Source organism: Periplaneta americana, chromosome 9 (genome assembly GCF_040183065.1).
Source record: "Periplaneta americana isolate PAMFEO1 chromosome 9, P.americana_PAMFEO1_priV1, whole genome shotgun sequence".
Lineage (NCBI taxonomy): Eukaryota > Metazoa > Arthropoda > Insecta > Blattodea > Blattidae > Periplaneta > Periplaneta americana.
In genome coordinates, this window is record NC_091125.1 from 90,217,913 (window position 1) to 90,234,267 (window position 16,355).

The following is a 16,355-nucleotide window of genomic DNA, read 5'->3' on the forward strand; positions in this document are numbered from 1 at the left end:
GGGTCTATGTTATTGTGTGTTGTGAAGACCTAGTTTCTTAATTATGTTGTGGGTTGTTCACTTGTGTATGACCTTTCATGATTTCTTAATTTAGCTAAAATTACTATAAGCAGTGTGTGGTTGGTTGTTATGATTCTGTTAAATTCTATCTTTTGAAAACCCATATAGGACAATAGAAAATTATGTTAAAACCATTATTATGACACATAAATATAAACAAGTAAAATATATGCACTATAAAAACACTGTAAAACACTGTATACACTATATCACTTTTATCACATATATGGTTGGCTGTGTTGGCCTGTTATATCGTTAAAAATTGGGTTGTTTCTACTGTTCTTGGTAAAAACTGTCTTTTTGACGCACTTTCACTGATTTTCCATAGTATTGTATGTTGGAGTTTTTGATGTTGTTCAAGTTGACTACTGTGAATCGTGGATGCTGTTATTGAGTACTTAGACGTATATAATACAAGCTATTTTCTGTTGAGTCCGCTGTCTAGTATGGCCATGCGTGTCTGCAACAATTTACTTTATATTAATAGATTGAATTAAGACGATTAAGACAATATTGTAATTGAGCCCGCCATTCTAGTCTCAGCCATGTACCACATAGGAACTCTCCAACATCAGCTAAAATTGTAAGGGAACTGTGCCTAATATCGCACCCATTTCGAAAAAGTAGTTTTTCAAGTACTAATATATCACATAAATTTGAAATAAATACGGATTCTTAATACGGGTTTATTATACTTATATCAGTGAGGTCAAATTTAAAAATTACTTTTATTTTACATTTGTTTTTCAAGTACAAAAGAAAAATTGCAAAAACGGTATTAGGAGAAATACTGCTCCTAATATCGCACCCCTCATTTTGTGAAAAATACATAGGATAAATGTTAAGTTTATTGTATAGAAACACATTTTATTATATATCTGTTGTATTTAGGCACAAAACATGTTTTTTTAATAACATACAAATACAACACGGAAATTATAAGATTTTCTGATGCAATGTGTTTGACAGTAAATAACTACATATTCAGCTATCAAGGTATAGAATGAATAATTTCGAGGCAAAAATTGTTCCGGAGCAGGGTATCGAACCCGGGACCTTTGGTTTAACGTATCAAAGGTCCCGGGTTCGATACCCGGCCCTGGAACAATTTTTCCCTCGAAATTATTCAAATAATCTTACAGGGAGTTATACCTGAAAGCTTGATTTGCAAGGTATAGAATGTTTGTTAATTAAACATAATTAAGATATTTAGAGAACTAAATCTAACCTTCCAAACAATAACACAATGCAATTTTTGTAATCATCATCCCCAGAACACTCTTCATGGCACCAAATTCCACATTTAGTGCATACGATCCATTTTTCTCCCCTTTTGTCAAAAGAAAACTTCACGTTGCAATATGGACATTCTGCAAAATTTTCGCTATCTCCATTATCAATGGAGATGTACACTGGCTCATCCAACTCTTCGTCTTCTGAATCTGAAGATACCTGACTTTGTTTTTTCTGTCTCTTCCTTTGAGTAGGTACTTTATCAATCTACTTCTTTTTAATGGTTTTTCGTTCATATGTCTCCTTATCTGTGAGTAATTTCCTCTTAATCATCAGCCAATTCCTTTTATATTGTGAACTTTTTAGTAGAGCAGCAGAACCACTTTTACGTCCTCTATCAGTTGGACTTTTTTGTTGTAAGTTATTTTAGGAATTGGTGAAATGTCAGCAGGCGTAACAAAAGATAGAGTTTGCCTCTCGACTAATTTTGTGGAGTTTTTGGCTCGTTGATACTGATAGAGCCTGGCCGAGGTTGGGAAGTGTTGGCATCATCTAATCTATTTGGTAAAGCTTCAGATGAATGATCACTTGATTCATGGGTATTAGGAGAAACTTCTTGAAATTCAAAGTCGCTGAAGATATGGCGGTTGCAAGGATACAGACCATTTCTGAAGCCATTTGTAGCTACAGCAACAGTTGCTGCTTTATTGAAAGCTTCTCCCAATAGCATACCAACCTGGTAGTGAGTCACTACTCTGCCTGCATTTTGTTTGAGCCACTGTTCAATTGCTTGAGCATAGTAAGTTTTGAAAGGTAGCATGAATGCCACACCCAAGAGTTGCATCTTATGTGTGTAATGTGGAGGTAAGCACACAATATGAGCACCATTAACTCGTGCTAGTTCGAGGAGTTCAACATTTCTAGTGTGGGAATAATGCCCATCTAACACTAGAATTACTGGGTCATCTTTCGTAGGCTTCACATTGCTGAGAATGTGATGACACCATTGAACAAATCTTTCATTCTGAATCCAGCCAGATTTGTGACGGACCGCTAAGCTACCATTTGGTGCTGCATCCAGAAGTTCGGCTTTTATGTTGACCCTAGAAAAACCAAAAACGGTGGCAGGAAATGGTCAGCTGCACTCATTTATGTCACTTCAGTCACTAAAGATCCCCTCTCTGCTGAAGATACAGATCCAACCTGCCTCTTACCTTTCAGACTAACTAGTCTGTTGCCTTTGTGTTGAATCACTGTCAAGTCTGTCTCGTCACAGTTGTACAGTCTGTTTGGTGAATTCTTGACAATGGTCATCAATGGTTCATAAATGTCAAAAAACTTAATTACGTTCTCCTGATTGAAACCTCTGATCCTTGCCATAGTCGTGCTTTGTGGTTTCCGGAGACTCAATTCCTGGTGTCTTCTCAAGAAACTGTGCAGCCATTTCCGTCCTGCGGCTTCATCGTTCTTCGAAAATGGGTGGTTCAGACCATTCATAAATGCTAACTGAAAAGCCATAGTTTTAAGTCCTTTGCAGATAAACCATAAAATCGCTACTCCATTTCTAAGCAATATGAAACCAAAGAATCTTCCAGTTCAAATGGAAGTACATGTTTTATACCAAGTTTCGTGCTCATTAGTTTATCTACACCCTCCTCTTTGTTATTGACTTTATCTTTTAAAGTATACTTGGGAACAATAAAGAATTGGAAGCACGTTGCAATCCCATGGCTTTGTTCCTAACTGATATGATTGCAGCCTTCATAACCTTCTCTTTCCACAGCTTACAACGTTTTGGACTCATTTGCAATGACAATTTTTTAATAATTTTGGAATTATCAGATTAATTGTACGATTGTATTAGTTTGCAGTAACATCGTCCTAATATCGCACTGTGCGATAATAGGAAAACAACAAGTGTGCGATATTGGGCAAATAACATACACGAAACAAAATAATTTGTTTCAGTAAAAATAAAACGTTTATAATATTTCTTTAACTGAATAAAAATATTACACGACTAACCAAAACAAACTAACGGTGTATAAAAGTTTTGCCCCTTACCGTTGGTTGTATAAACACCACTAATATCACACACTACAAATATTTTCCCATTGCCTATTCCTTTCTCAAGGCGTGTAGTATGTATTGAAGCTCGCAGCAATCCATCTGCGGGCGCTAACACTCCTTTTAATTGAATTGAATAAGCTGCTATTCCATTCAGGGTGTTATGCCTGTTCTGAACTCATAAACCATGGGGTGCGATATTAGGCGCATGTGCGATAATAGGCACAGTTCCCTTAAGTATTTTCCATACAACATTTTTACGCGATAAATTCCAACTTAGCTAATAGAAAACAAAATCGCCTTAATTCAATATATTAATTAATATAAAGTAAATTGTTGCAGACACGCATGGCCATACTAGACAGCGGACTCAACAGAAAATAGCTTGTATTATATACGTCTAAGTACTCAATAACAGCATCCACGATTCACAGTTGTCAACTTGAACAACATCAAAAACTCCAACATACAATACTATGGAAAATCAGTGAAAGTGCGTCAAAAAGACAGTTTTTACCAAGAACAGTAAAAACAACCCAATTTTTAACGATATAACAGGCCAACACAGCCAACCATATATGTGATAAAAGTGATATAGTGTATACAGTGTTTTACAGTGTTTTTATAGTGCATATATTTTACTTGTTTATATTTATGTGTCATAATAATGGTTTTAACATAATTTTCTATTGTCCTATATGGGTTTTCAAAAGATAGAATTTAACAGAATCATAACAACCAACCACACACTGCTTATAGTAATTTTAGCTAAATTAAGAAATCATGAAAGGTCATACACAAGTGAACAACCCACAACATAATTAAGAAGCTAGGTCTTCACAACACACAATGACATAGACCCCATATCTGAAGATGACACACACTGAGTGTCGAAAACGTTAATATAAATCCAAATATTAAGATAAGCACAGGTGGAAAATAAAAATTGATATTATAACACAGTGAGCTTATCGGCATCTCCAAAATGAAACTAAGAAACTGCTATATTAAGGTAAGATACTGATTACGTATTGTCTTAAACGCAAAAAATTACACCAATCGTAACCATCAGTAAACAGTAACAGGTTAGTGTAGTGATTCTGTAATATCTGTATAAAATTATTTTAGTATTCAGAGAAATACATGTTTCATTTCCAGTAGTTTTCGAATGCGTGAACTACTCGCATGACGGAACTTACGAGCTGCTAGCGTTGGCCAACTACGCGCACGTTCAGCTTGCTGTATGATGGAGCCTCGCGGCGAAGAAATTCACAATGAGAATTCATTTCTTTATTTTTATTTTCCACCCTTACCCAAAGAAAATGTTGGATCTGTAAACTGTGTTTTATTCTATATTAAGTCACCCATATTGTCGTATTTTTATTTTTTAGCTATTTCGTCAAGAAAAATAGTAATATAAATAAATCTGCATAGTCAAGTGAATAATAATTTTAAAAAATTCTTCCAAAGTCATTATATTACTCTCTGAGTCTGCTTTAAAAAGAGATGCCTTTGGAAACACTGCCACTAAATGTCTCTGAGCAATGTTCTTCCAAAACTAAACATTTTACGAAAGTACGATTAATTTGGCGCTCTATAAAATGATAAGTAATACTAGTTGGGGATATTTTCACCGGCAATTAGGCTTGACCAGTGAAGGCCTTTCGATGACAGACGCACCTTTTTCTTTTGAATGTGAGGTAAAATTTTCTGAAATTTTGTCGGATTTAATATGGAATAGCCCGTAGCTGTCTATGCTGCTGCACGTACTCGTGCCCGGCTGGCTTAACTGCCCAGCCACTTGACATTCAACTAATTGACGATCCTTTCGACTTTTTCTCCCTATAAAACTTACTGAAGTCCCAACAGGGCTAACGGCTTCGAAGCTGGGTACCTGGTCCTAATGAAGTACACTGGTAGCAATCTAAAACATGGGGGCATGAGATACTTACTCTTCCTGCCATTAAAAATTCACTTCACTAAATCCCCAAGGTAAAAAAAAAATTGGGACAGTGTGAACGAAGTGGGACAAGTGGCCTTTAGGCTAGGAGCTCACACTGCAAGAACACGATTATCATCGTCTATTTTTTACTGATAATTCCTCCTTTTTAGCTCTTTTCATTCATTCATATACGAGTATACAGTATTTACAGGCTTGGAAGAAGAATAAACACCCTACCTCACATTATGCCCTCAGAGCCGATTAGGCCATAGTTAAAATCATCTCACAGCCAACTGGCTACACTTCTAAATTGAAATAACTCACACTGTCTGGTGTTTATCCTAAGGCGCTAAGAAAAATGTCGGGTTGATCCTTAAAAGAAATGCGCCATGGACCTGCACCTCCCATTCCACATAATTTCGGCATTTTCCGAATTAAAGCGTTCTGAATCGTAGCCTTGGTTTTAGCATGTTTCCTTCGGCACTGTAAGGCGAGCTTACTCGAGTGTCACTCATATAGAAAGCGCAATGGCACAAATGCATTCTCTTTCGAGGACAATAAATAAATTCCAGTTTGAAGTCGCTCAGGTTGATATCCCCAATCTAAAATCTAAAATAATGTAGGAATTAATCTACCTTCAAAAAGTAAATACTTGAAAGGAAACTATTTTCAATCTACCCCCACTCTCAAATCGCTACCGAAGCTTTTAACGAATTCTTCGATTCTGCCCAATTATTGTTGTTCTCCTCATCACGTGGTAGTTATTAGGTTACGATCATTTTCGGGTTTCCCTTTCAGAATTTTCGAATGTTTTTTCATATGGAAGTGCAAAATTAATTATTTTCCGCCCACTTACCTCATTAATCAACTCATTGATTTATTCATTCATCCATCCATGCATTAATTCATTCTTCCATAGGTTCATACATCCATCCATTCATCAATCATTCATCCATTCATTGATACACCCATTCATCAATCCATCCATCCATTCATCATTTAATTAATTCATTCATTCATTCATGAAACCATTCATTAATTCATCCATTCATTCACTCAATAAGTCATGAATCCTCATTCATTCATCCACAAGATTGGAGCTCATACACACCTTGTCTTTGTTAATAATGAAACGTCAATTTAAGCGCAGAGGAAATAAATAAACTGTCAGTTCACAGGGCTAACGGCTTCAGCAGCTGGTTATCAGCTTCTACTAAGTGGACTGTTTTGGAATTAGGAAGAGATAATTAAATAATTATTTTGTCTGCTGTTGCAATTGACTCTGGCTCTTGTATGATTAACTGACTGACTGATTGATTGATTGTTTGATTGATTGATTGACTGACTGATTGATCGGTGCAATCTGTTTCGTTCAATTATCTATCTAATTGTTTTATAGGATATAGTTGGACTACTGCTGTTCAAAATCTGTTGTTTAAACATTGGAAGCCATAATTGAAAATTGTTTGTTACACAAGTACGTCTATAAATCGAATATAAATATTCCTAAAAGTAATTTAAATAGAAAACGCATGGAAATCAAATCCTCCGGAACGAAGGTTTCACTGTCAATAATTTTTCATCCCTGTTGTAGATTAATAAGTCAGACTCTGTTATTGGTATGGAAACATACCTTCAGTTTCTTCATTTCGTGCGCCAGGTCCAGAATGTCCTCCGTGGCTTTTGCGTTTGTGTTGAAAGAAATATTCAGTTTTTCGTCAAACTTCACTGTTGCCGCTACATGAAACACTATATGCACTTCCTCTATAATCAGACGACGATCAGAAGAACTTAGCCCAAGTTGTTCTACCTGACAGTCTCCAGACACAATTGTTATCTTCTGTTGGTAATCAGGAACCTCTTTCTTTAATCGATCAAAGATCTGAAAACAGAGTATCACATGAAAATGACGTGGTTAATATCTTCAGAAATAAATGTATATTGTATGCTGTATTTTGCTGTATTGTTATTATATAAAAATACTTTTCCTACTTCTAATCAATTTATTTAATTCATTACAATGCTAATGTTTGACATATTGTATTGAATATCAAGAATTGCCCTTTTTGATGCCAACACTTAATCTGCTCCTGTCTTCAGTCCAGTGAACGTTCATTAAGGAGAATAACCTCTCTGCATTAGCATTATCCCCAGTGAGAGAAAAGTAAAACTGGACAATTTTTAAGAGCTCAGAATACTGTTCTTCTGAGACCCAACTTTTGAAGGACATTGCCCACTTCTTACTAGCTAATGAATTGGTAAGTTCTCTATTTGTTTCGTTTTCTGTGGCAAAATATTTTAATTTCACTGCCTGACCAAACAAACTACTTTAATTCAATTAGCAAGTAATCTTGTCATTCAATCCTTTAAATTTTTTTCAATATCAGCCCATACAGCTGGCTTCTACAAAATCATCCAATCAAATGGTTGAGTTGAGTTGGATGCTCACTCCATTTCAGTAGATAATCAATGACAGAATCATAGAAAGACATAAATTCATTATGAAATTTTACACACTGTCAATCTGGCAGATCTATGAATAAATCTGTAACCTTTGTCCTAACAAAACCACCATCCTTTCTTGGTTTCAAAGTGTCAATTACATCCAACAGTATTATTTTAACCTCATTTACTGAAAACTTTTTCATCTCAATCCTTGCAATGGACCTTGAAACAAGCTCATGTGTACCATAATAAACCAGAAATTAGCCTCCCCAACTTCACTAGAGAAGAAGGACTTCAAAAGAACAGGCCATTTGTCTTGTGACATGAAGTATGACTGTAATGGCTGAAACGTATGTAAATATCTTTCAATTGCTGAGAGGAGACTTAGGCATCTAGCATATATTGAAAAGTAAATATACACTTTCACAATTATAGTTTGAACATCTATAGAGGAATTGTCAGCACCAAGCTGCAAAGAATTGTACTAAATATGGGCTGGACGCCCAGCCCCTACAATAATTGATCTACCCAGTTTACATATAAATTTGTTAAAAGCATTATTTTCACATATCCTACTTAGATCTCCAAAATCTGTATGTGTTGTCCCCCCCCCCCAGAAGGAAGATATTTTACCTTCAATGTTGTTCTGCATCATAATGTTATGAACAACACAGAGACTGTATCAGAATTTCCATTTATGACATTCGATTATATCTACCGTTTTTATTGAATGCTCTCATCTTTATCAAAAAACTGCACTATCACAGGATATAGATATCTGTGATTACTGGCATCTATACTGATGCCCATAAAGCCTGATTCTGAAAGATTCTCTTTCAGTTCTTCCTGCGTAAGGGAAGAAATTACATTATTTACGATAGCTTGTTTTGGTTTTCGCACTGGAAAATCTTTTAGCTACATTTGAATCATGGAACATTTCTAAAAACAACTTCCTTCTACATATGGTGGAGTTGTAGCAATGGTGGTGTCTGACTGAGTGGAAAGCAAACGTTGCTTCTGGAGCAGCTACTGAACCTATGTCTCTTTCTTCGCACTTACTGATGGTAAAATAAGTAGTTATTTGCTTAGTGGAGGACGCTGAATTAAGGAATTTCTGTGTTTAGCCATAACAATGTGATCTGTGATATCACTTTACCCTCCAAGTGAAATTGAAAAGTAGCAACCGTGAACAAATATATTTTTTTTTTGGAACACCGTACTTGTGAAATTTTTTAAAGAATGGAAATCTGTTCTTTTTCTAACAATAAAATAATTTCAGTTAAAGCTATCTGCAGAATTTACTTCCGCTTCATACTCGTTGCGACCTCTCAATAATTGTTGGGGATCCTGCTGAATATGCGTCTTTAAATTTAGTTTTACGTTTTCGAGGCATAGTCACAGTATTAAATAATAATAATAATAATAATAATAATAATAATAATAATAATAATAATAATAATAATAATAATAATAATAATAATCAATGACACTGCTGCATAGTGTTGCCTCAAAGCAACACACTACTTTTTGTTTTTTAATTTTTTCTGTGTGATGTTTATATGCATTCTTTTGCTCTGAACCAACGCTCTGAAGTTAGCAACGAAAACAAAGTCGAAGAAAATGTAAGAAGTTGGCATCTCTGAGTCTATGGCGCCAATAAAACAGCTGAAAGTTAATTGGGGAAAAAAAATAAGTCATGCAGTATTAAAACAGCAAAACAATGAGTGTATTACGATTCTTTGTTGCTACCTGCAACCTGTTGAACGTTTAGCATAGCGATTTTAGTATAACGAATCTCATTCGGTAGCTTGCCAACTCTAGTCGATAAATTTAAACCAAAGTGATTGTAGTCAAGTTTCCAATCGATTAATAATAATCGCATTTTAATATGGTGGCTGAAACGGAAATTTCAAATACATGTCATAGTGAAAATTACATAATATTATCGTAAAATGTATATATCTTGTAAATCCGGGATTTTGATCAAACTGGCCGGGACACTTTTCCAACACTCGACATCGATGCATATAGCAACCCTAACTTAGAGGTCTCTTTCGTTTATCCAATATTATTAATATACATTTAAGGAGTTAGTTTCAAATAACGTAACAGAAACCTTTTTACAAATTTCACGCGTTTCGTATCAATTCAGTTTCATGTGTAGATCGTACTATTGTTTGTATCGGGTGTCCGTCGGTTAGGTTTATTAGAGGCAGCGGAATCGTTGAAATGCTAATTTTTAACGACCTGAATTTTAACCTACGACCTTGGATCAAATGGTGAGGAAGTTTTAATGAACTTACAACATCTTGAAAAGTCTCGTCCAGCCGCGTCTGCCAGTCCTTGCCTTTCTTACTGCGCAACATAAGGAAGAGTTTGGCGATGTGCGGACAGCTTCGTAACAATTTCTCTACCAGGACTTTGCCCATGAATCCCGTACATCCAGTTATGAACACGTTGGTGCCTCTGTAGAACTCCCTGATGGGGGTGCTTTTGCCATCACACTCTTCCATGTTGTTGCGCCTGCAAGTACACATTGTGAAACAGATCTGATTATAAGAAAATCAACTTATAATAATTAGACTACCTACAGGCACTAAGTCGCTATTATTGGCAGTTTCTTGTTTAGGCCTGTTATGCGCAAAAACTGAAATCATCGCTCATGTGGTTTCCATGTTTCTCCAACAAACAAGCATTTATTTATAACTAGCAGTACCCGTGCGCTCCGCTGCACCCGTTAGAAATAAATATAAAGTAATTACATAATTAAAATAGGACATGTGATCCAGGGAACATTCGTGTTTGATGTAAGGATAAATCTTTTATTATGTTACTTAATTTAAATTGTATTTGCATAATTAAAATGCTATAATTTTGATCCAGAGACCACTCATTTGGTAATAAAAATTATTTTAGGACATACAGGAAACGAATGTACAGAATAGCCTATCAAGTTTTCTGTGCATAAGAAGCTATTTTAATCTTACCTGTCCTTGATTCACTCAGAAGTTACTGTAATAACATTATAGCATTATGTCCATCTAGACAAACTGCACTTTCCAATGGTGAATTAATAATTAATTATACAAATCGGTTAATTTAGGCTTCTAATATTACTTCATACAAACACAGAAACGTTATCTGTAGGCTATCTTTCATAGCTTTCGATTGTTGCTGTCCAAGGCCCCTTATAGACGAAGTCATTTGTTTTTTAATTCATTACACGGCCTTAGATGGCAGTTATTTTAATTTTAAAACTCATTTATCTCATTAAATATCAGTCCTATCAAAATTTTTCAAGAAATAAGACTTATCGGAAATTATTTTTAAAGAAACGTTTGTTATGTAACATTTTTCACAAAAATCAATAATAAGCGAGATATTTCGATTTATTTAATTCAGGCCCCTTATAACCCCCCTTTTAAATAATGTATTTTGAATGCCATATAACCTAAAATCTAAGTTACAACGAACTTAATTTATATTCCAATTTTCATCGAAATCCGTTCAGCCATTATCGCGTGAAAAGGTAACAAACATACAGACAGACAGACAGACATACAAACAAAAATTTCAAAAAAGCGATTTTCGGTTTCAGGGTGGTTAATTATATATGTTAGGACCAATTATTTTTGGAAAATCGAAAATTACCAGAAAAATTTCGGCTACAGATTTATTATTAGTATAGACAATAATAATAATTATCATATTGTATATAATAATTATCATATAATAATATATGATAATAATTATCATATTGTATATTCACTGTTGGGGCTGTTGCTGCAATTATGGTTCTCACAATAGAGGAGTAGGCGTTTATTGTCGAGAATTATTTCCGGTCATACGGACTGAATTTACAAACATACTCTGAGAATCAAGATGTCATTATAACATGCAAGGCGATATAAGACTGATCCTGTACGACGACAGCAAACATTGTTGTTTTATTTGATGCCGCATTGTTAAATCGCTCCTGGTACTGCTCTTTGACTTGGAGCAAATTCGGTCCATTCTGATGGCCCACTCCCTATGACCGAAAATATTGCTTGACAATAAACATCTGCTCCTTCGCTTTTAGAAGCATAATATCAGAAGTCAACACAACACTGAATTCACAATACGTCAAACTAATTATACAATAAATAAATAAATAAACAAATAAATAAATAAATAAATAAATAAATAAATAAATAAATAAATAAATAAATAAATAAATAAATAAATACTTCATTGCTAAGAAAACGTGAACAGATGAGGAACAGTTCCACGTCGTTTGTTTTGCCGCATACCGTAGTTCGAAGCGCGGGGTGTGTACAGCGCTTGTGACGCAAAATACTGTGAGTGTATATGAGCCGTTCAGAGCAGAAGTGGTGTTAAGTCAAAAATGGGTAATGAGGTTTAAATTAAACATTCTGTAAATTACAGCACAAAGTAGCAATTAATATTCAATTTATTTAATCTTTTAGTAGTGAGTGGATAGCACGAGGGACATATTAATTGCTCCTTTTCGCTGTATTTTACAGAATTTTTACTTTAAATCTCATTATCCAATTTTGACTTACACCACTTCTGCTCTGAACGGCTCATTTAATGATAGCAGCACTAATGGCATTAATTCCTTCGATAATACAATATTGATCGCTCGGTGCTAGTCACAAATCTAAGTTTTGGTGCACTATTGTAGCATTAATGATCTTGTATAATTTGTATTATGTAGACATTGGAAGGTACAAGCGAGACTTGTTGAAGTGAGCACGGAGGAGTCGAACGCTACGAAAAGAAAATTGTGACAGATAGGCCTATTTGAGAAGACTTCGTGTGTTGCTGTTGAAGGTATGTGTACGCTGTTGTATTGTCGCGTAGATAAAGTTGTTGATTGTAGTTTTGCATCAATTTGTACAGTTTAATAAAGAAATTAGTGCGAGATGGGCTGCCGCCAGGAAGTGTGTCTTGTGTGTAGTGTCGTAACGTTATACCTCAGTCTAGTATACACAGTCACGAAGCTCAATACGTAGTAAATATGCATCCATAGATAGTTGCTAACCACTAGAATCGCTACTATCGCCTCATTACAGACAATGCGAAATAGTACCTGCACAGCCTATGGTTCCTAGTACTCTCATAAACTCAAGCTTCGTGACTGTATATACTAGACTGTGGTTATACGTAGAGTTGAAACCAGTGAGTGAAATTTTTATTACGTTGCTCTGTGGCGCTTATCATGCAAAGCGGTCTTGAGCTGCTGTTGTGGAGCGAGGACGACCTGTCCGCGGACGATCAGACACGGAATGCGTTTGATGATACCTCCTTCATACACACGGCACGTCACTTTGCTTGACTCCAGGACGTTTTGCCACAGCTGTCTGAGTTATTGCTGGATCAGTGCGATGATGCGTACCTGGTTAAACAGTGTGGTGGATCGCCTAGGCTTGTTTATGTGACTGAGAACATGCTCCGAATGCGTACAGGGGCCCGTTTCCCAATCCTTACAAATTAACAATTTACAAATAACAAGTAAAAGATTACAAAAGCTTGTAAATTGTGTTTCACAATGCTATCTTATTAGTTTGTAAAGATTGACGAAATTTACAAAATCAGCTAAAGAAATTTACAAATCCGCATTATTATTTACACAATATTGCCAACGACAGTTTACAAAAATCGCTAATGAGCAGAGCTAAAGTCACTGTTTTTTTACTACTATCGATACATATGTTTATATTTTGTACTAAAATAGATTATTCTAAGCTTGCTGATTCATATTTGACCAAGAGAAAATATAAAGTGTTGTTAAAGAAAATTAAAAGTATTTAGATTTTTTTATATTGGCGACAATGTAATTTCATGTGATGTGATTGGTCGACTCAAATGACCAAAGTTAGCACCAAACTCAGTCAAATAATTAAATAACAGATTTAGTCCACGTACAAAATATTCAATTGATAAAATAATTACTATGTCTAACTACAAAATCAGGTTCATTGTTGTGTTGATCCATGAGTATTATTTATTAATGTTGCTTCCATAACCTCACAAACTTTAGTGATCCCAGCAGCAGCATAAAAATTCCGTGCTATAGTAAATAACATTTTGGTGATCAAAAACCTGCCCCAAATGTAACTCTTAACAACATCAACTACTCTGTGGGCACTTTTGCACACTGATATCTTAGAAATTCCGTGCTTATCTGCTAACTCACAGAACTGACAGCTACTATGCAACCAATGGAAAACAATATAGTTCTCGCTTTGAGGTTAGGGCATCACTTTTCCCTTTTGGATATTGGATATGATATCCCATATCTTGTAGGATAGATTCCAGCGAAACGGGACTCGAAACGACTTCAGAATACCGCATAAGTAGTGACGTTATTGCATTATTGAATTATTTATTTTTGGTGCAGAGAACTTCTTTTTTAAGTTCGAGTATTTATTAAATACAGTCTCCGTATATAAATACTTACGCGGTATTCTGAGGTATAGCGCGGGACTCTTTCGAAAGCTTTCATTAAATTCATACAATGATACGAACGTGTTATTAATTCTTGATCGAAGAATTTTACATATACGTCTTTGTTTGAGTAGGCCTAAATTCAATATCTTCGTCTAAGTCATTAGAACTCCTTAATAACATCAAAACTGCTTTAGTTTAATTCTTAATATTATCCCGTTAATAAAAATTAATCTAATAAGTATTTCTTTATTGTATTTATTCATAATTTGTTGCAATATCAAACTTTACACGTCTTAGAGGTATTGTAGAAAATGTGCTAATTTTACAAGTAAGGTTTACACGTTTGTAAAATTAACCTTCATTGTGAAACAGAATACTTGTAAAATGAACAAAATTTAATTTGTAAAGATTTGATTTCTTTTGTAAAGTTCAACATTACAAACAAAGATTGTGAAACAGAAGTTTACAATTTACAAGCAAAGTTTACAATTTACAAAGCTTGTAAACATTGTGAAACAGGCCCCAGGCCGTGACATGAGTTGGCTATTCTTCCTCTGTTGACAGCAGAAAATGGGAGAAGCGATTGGTTGCAAAACGGCGGACGAGCACCGAATGTTTCAAACGGAACACTTTACAATGAGGAGCCTAAAAAAAGGCTATATGTTTATTTTCCGTACTATTCGTCGTTATGCAAAACTTTTTTTGATGTGTATATTTCATGAGCGAAAAGAAAAATGTATCTCACATTTATTTTGTTTATTGCCCTTTGTGAACATAAAACCCAAGTTCAATCCACAATATTCACTTACACAGAGATTAAAAATACAACCATCACAGATGTCATGTAGTTCGAAAATGTTTGACTGGGATCAGTGTTTGTATTGGCTACTTTTCTTAAAAGTGTCGAGAACTACAAAATGTTGAGATCTCCTAAGACGACCCTAACTTAGTTGTCTTTCTCTGTCTATCTGTCTGTGAGGTTATTACGTTGCAAGACAAAGTGTAACAGACAATATCTAATGAAGGAAGAACTTTCGAAAAATCTGACTGAGAGTTACCTACATTCGTAAGTTCATCGTTTCTTTTGAGATGACATTATACAATATCTTTTCAGACATTCTAAATGGTATTAATGTTTGTTATTAACTTACAGTACTCTTCAAGCTGAAGTGAGTGAAATATTGGAACCAACTGTGCCAGTGTTTGCATATTGCAGTCTTTTAATATTTGCGTTATGTACCTACTGTATAAGCAAATGTAAATGACATTCTGACATTTTGAATTACTTAGCATGGAGACAGAAAATGCTTTGCATAACACATTGTAATTGTAATATTAAGTTCCTCCACAGTGAGATATAATGTATTCGCCGTCGGTGTCTTGGTTTTAAGAGTCGGGGTTCTGATACCAAACATGTAATGATGGGCATGCTCAAAACTCGGGTCGTGTTTCGATGAATGTGGGAAATAGCGGTTCAAAATCATTCTCCGCTTAAAGTTACAATAAATTGCGTGTTTTATTGTGTTTATTCATAGCCCTCTCTTTTAATTGAGTACACTCACTGAGTTCCCAGTACGCTGGATTGGGTTCCATATCTCCATTACTTACAAAGTCGTGTTTCATACGACCAGTCCAAATAATTAGATATAATATTATTATGAAAGTATCTAGCCACTGAGTAAGACAACATGTTTGTACTGTCCTACTGCGACAATAATAGCGCATCGATAGTGTTGTGTAAAAAGGACGTTATCAACATTTTTTTGGCTTTAGATTAATAAATTATAATAAATTATTTCTCCACCGACTCCACCGTGATGTCAAAAAAAATCACTAATATCTACTGAGATAAAGAAAGCACGTAACATATGAGCTGCCGTTTTTAAATTCATATTTGTGTGAATCATCATTTTTCTACCATGGGAATAGTGAAATCTAAAAAAAAGGAACAGACTGCTGCATTTTGAAGATGATTCACGTGTTGGCCTGTCAATCATAAAGCCACGTATAGAGATAATCTGTGCAACTCACAAAGTGCAGACTTCACATTAATTTAAGTAGATGAGTTTTAAAAACGATAATAAAAATCTTTTATGCTCGACCATGCCGAAATGTAGTAATTATACACCTGGTAGCAGTCCTTTAATGCATG

At 35.0% G+C, this 16,355-nt stretch overlaps 2 protein-coding genes across 4 annotated transcripts in view; one reads left to right on the forward strand and one right to left on the reverse strand.

The window, feature by feature from the left end:
• The window catches only part of LOC138706225 (fatty acyl-CoA reductase wat-like), a 335,996-nt gene that overhangs the window by 234,552 nt on the left and 85,089 nt on the right, over nucleotides 1-16,355 (forward strand). The gene's annotated exons all lie outside the window — the stretch shown is intronic.
• Nucleotides 1-16,355, reverse strand: part of LOC138706224 (fatty acyl-CoA reductase wat-like) — a 72,741-nt gene that overhangs the window by 34,465 nt on the left and 21,921 nt on the right. The window contains exons 1-3 of one of the 3 annotated variants that reach the window (XM_069835264.1): nucleotides 15,355-15,449; nucleotides 10,051-10,270; nucleotides 6,936-7,184 (exon numbers count right to left, since the gene is read on the reverse strand). In XM_069835264.1, the coding sequence (XP_069691365.1) occupies nucleotides 6,936-7,184; nucleotides 10,051-10,260 (459 nt within the window). In that variant the 5' untranslated portion in view covers nucleotides 10,261-10,270; nucleotides 15,355-15,449. Of the gene's footprint in view, nucleotides 1-6,935; nucleotides 7,185-10,050; nucleotides 10,271-14,697; nucleotides 14,820-15,354; nucleotides 15,450-16,355 lie in introns of those variants that run through there. The other 2 variants (XM_069835266.1, XM_069835265.1) reach the window with 2 other exon arrangements.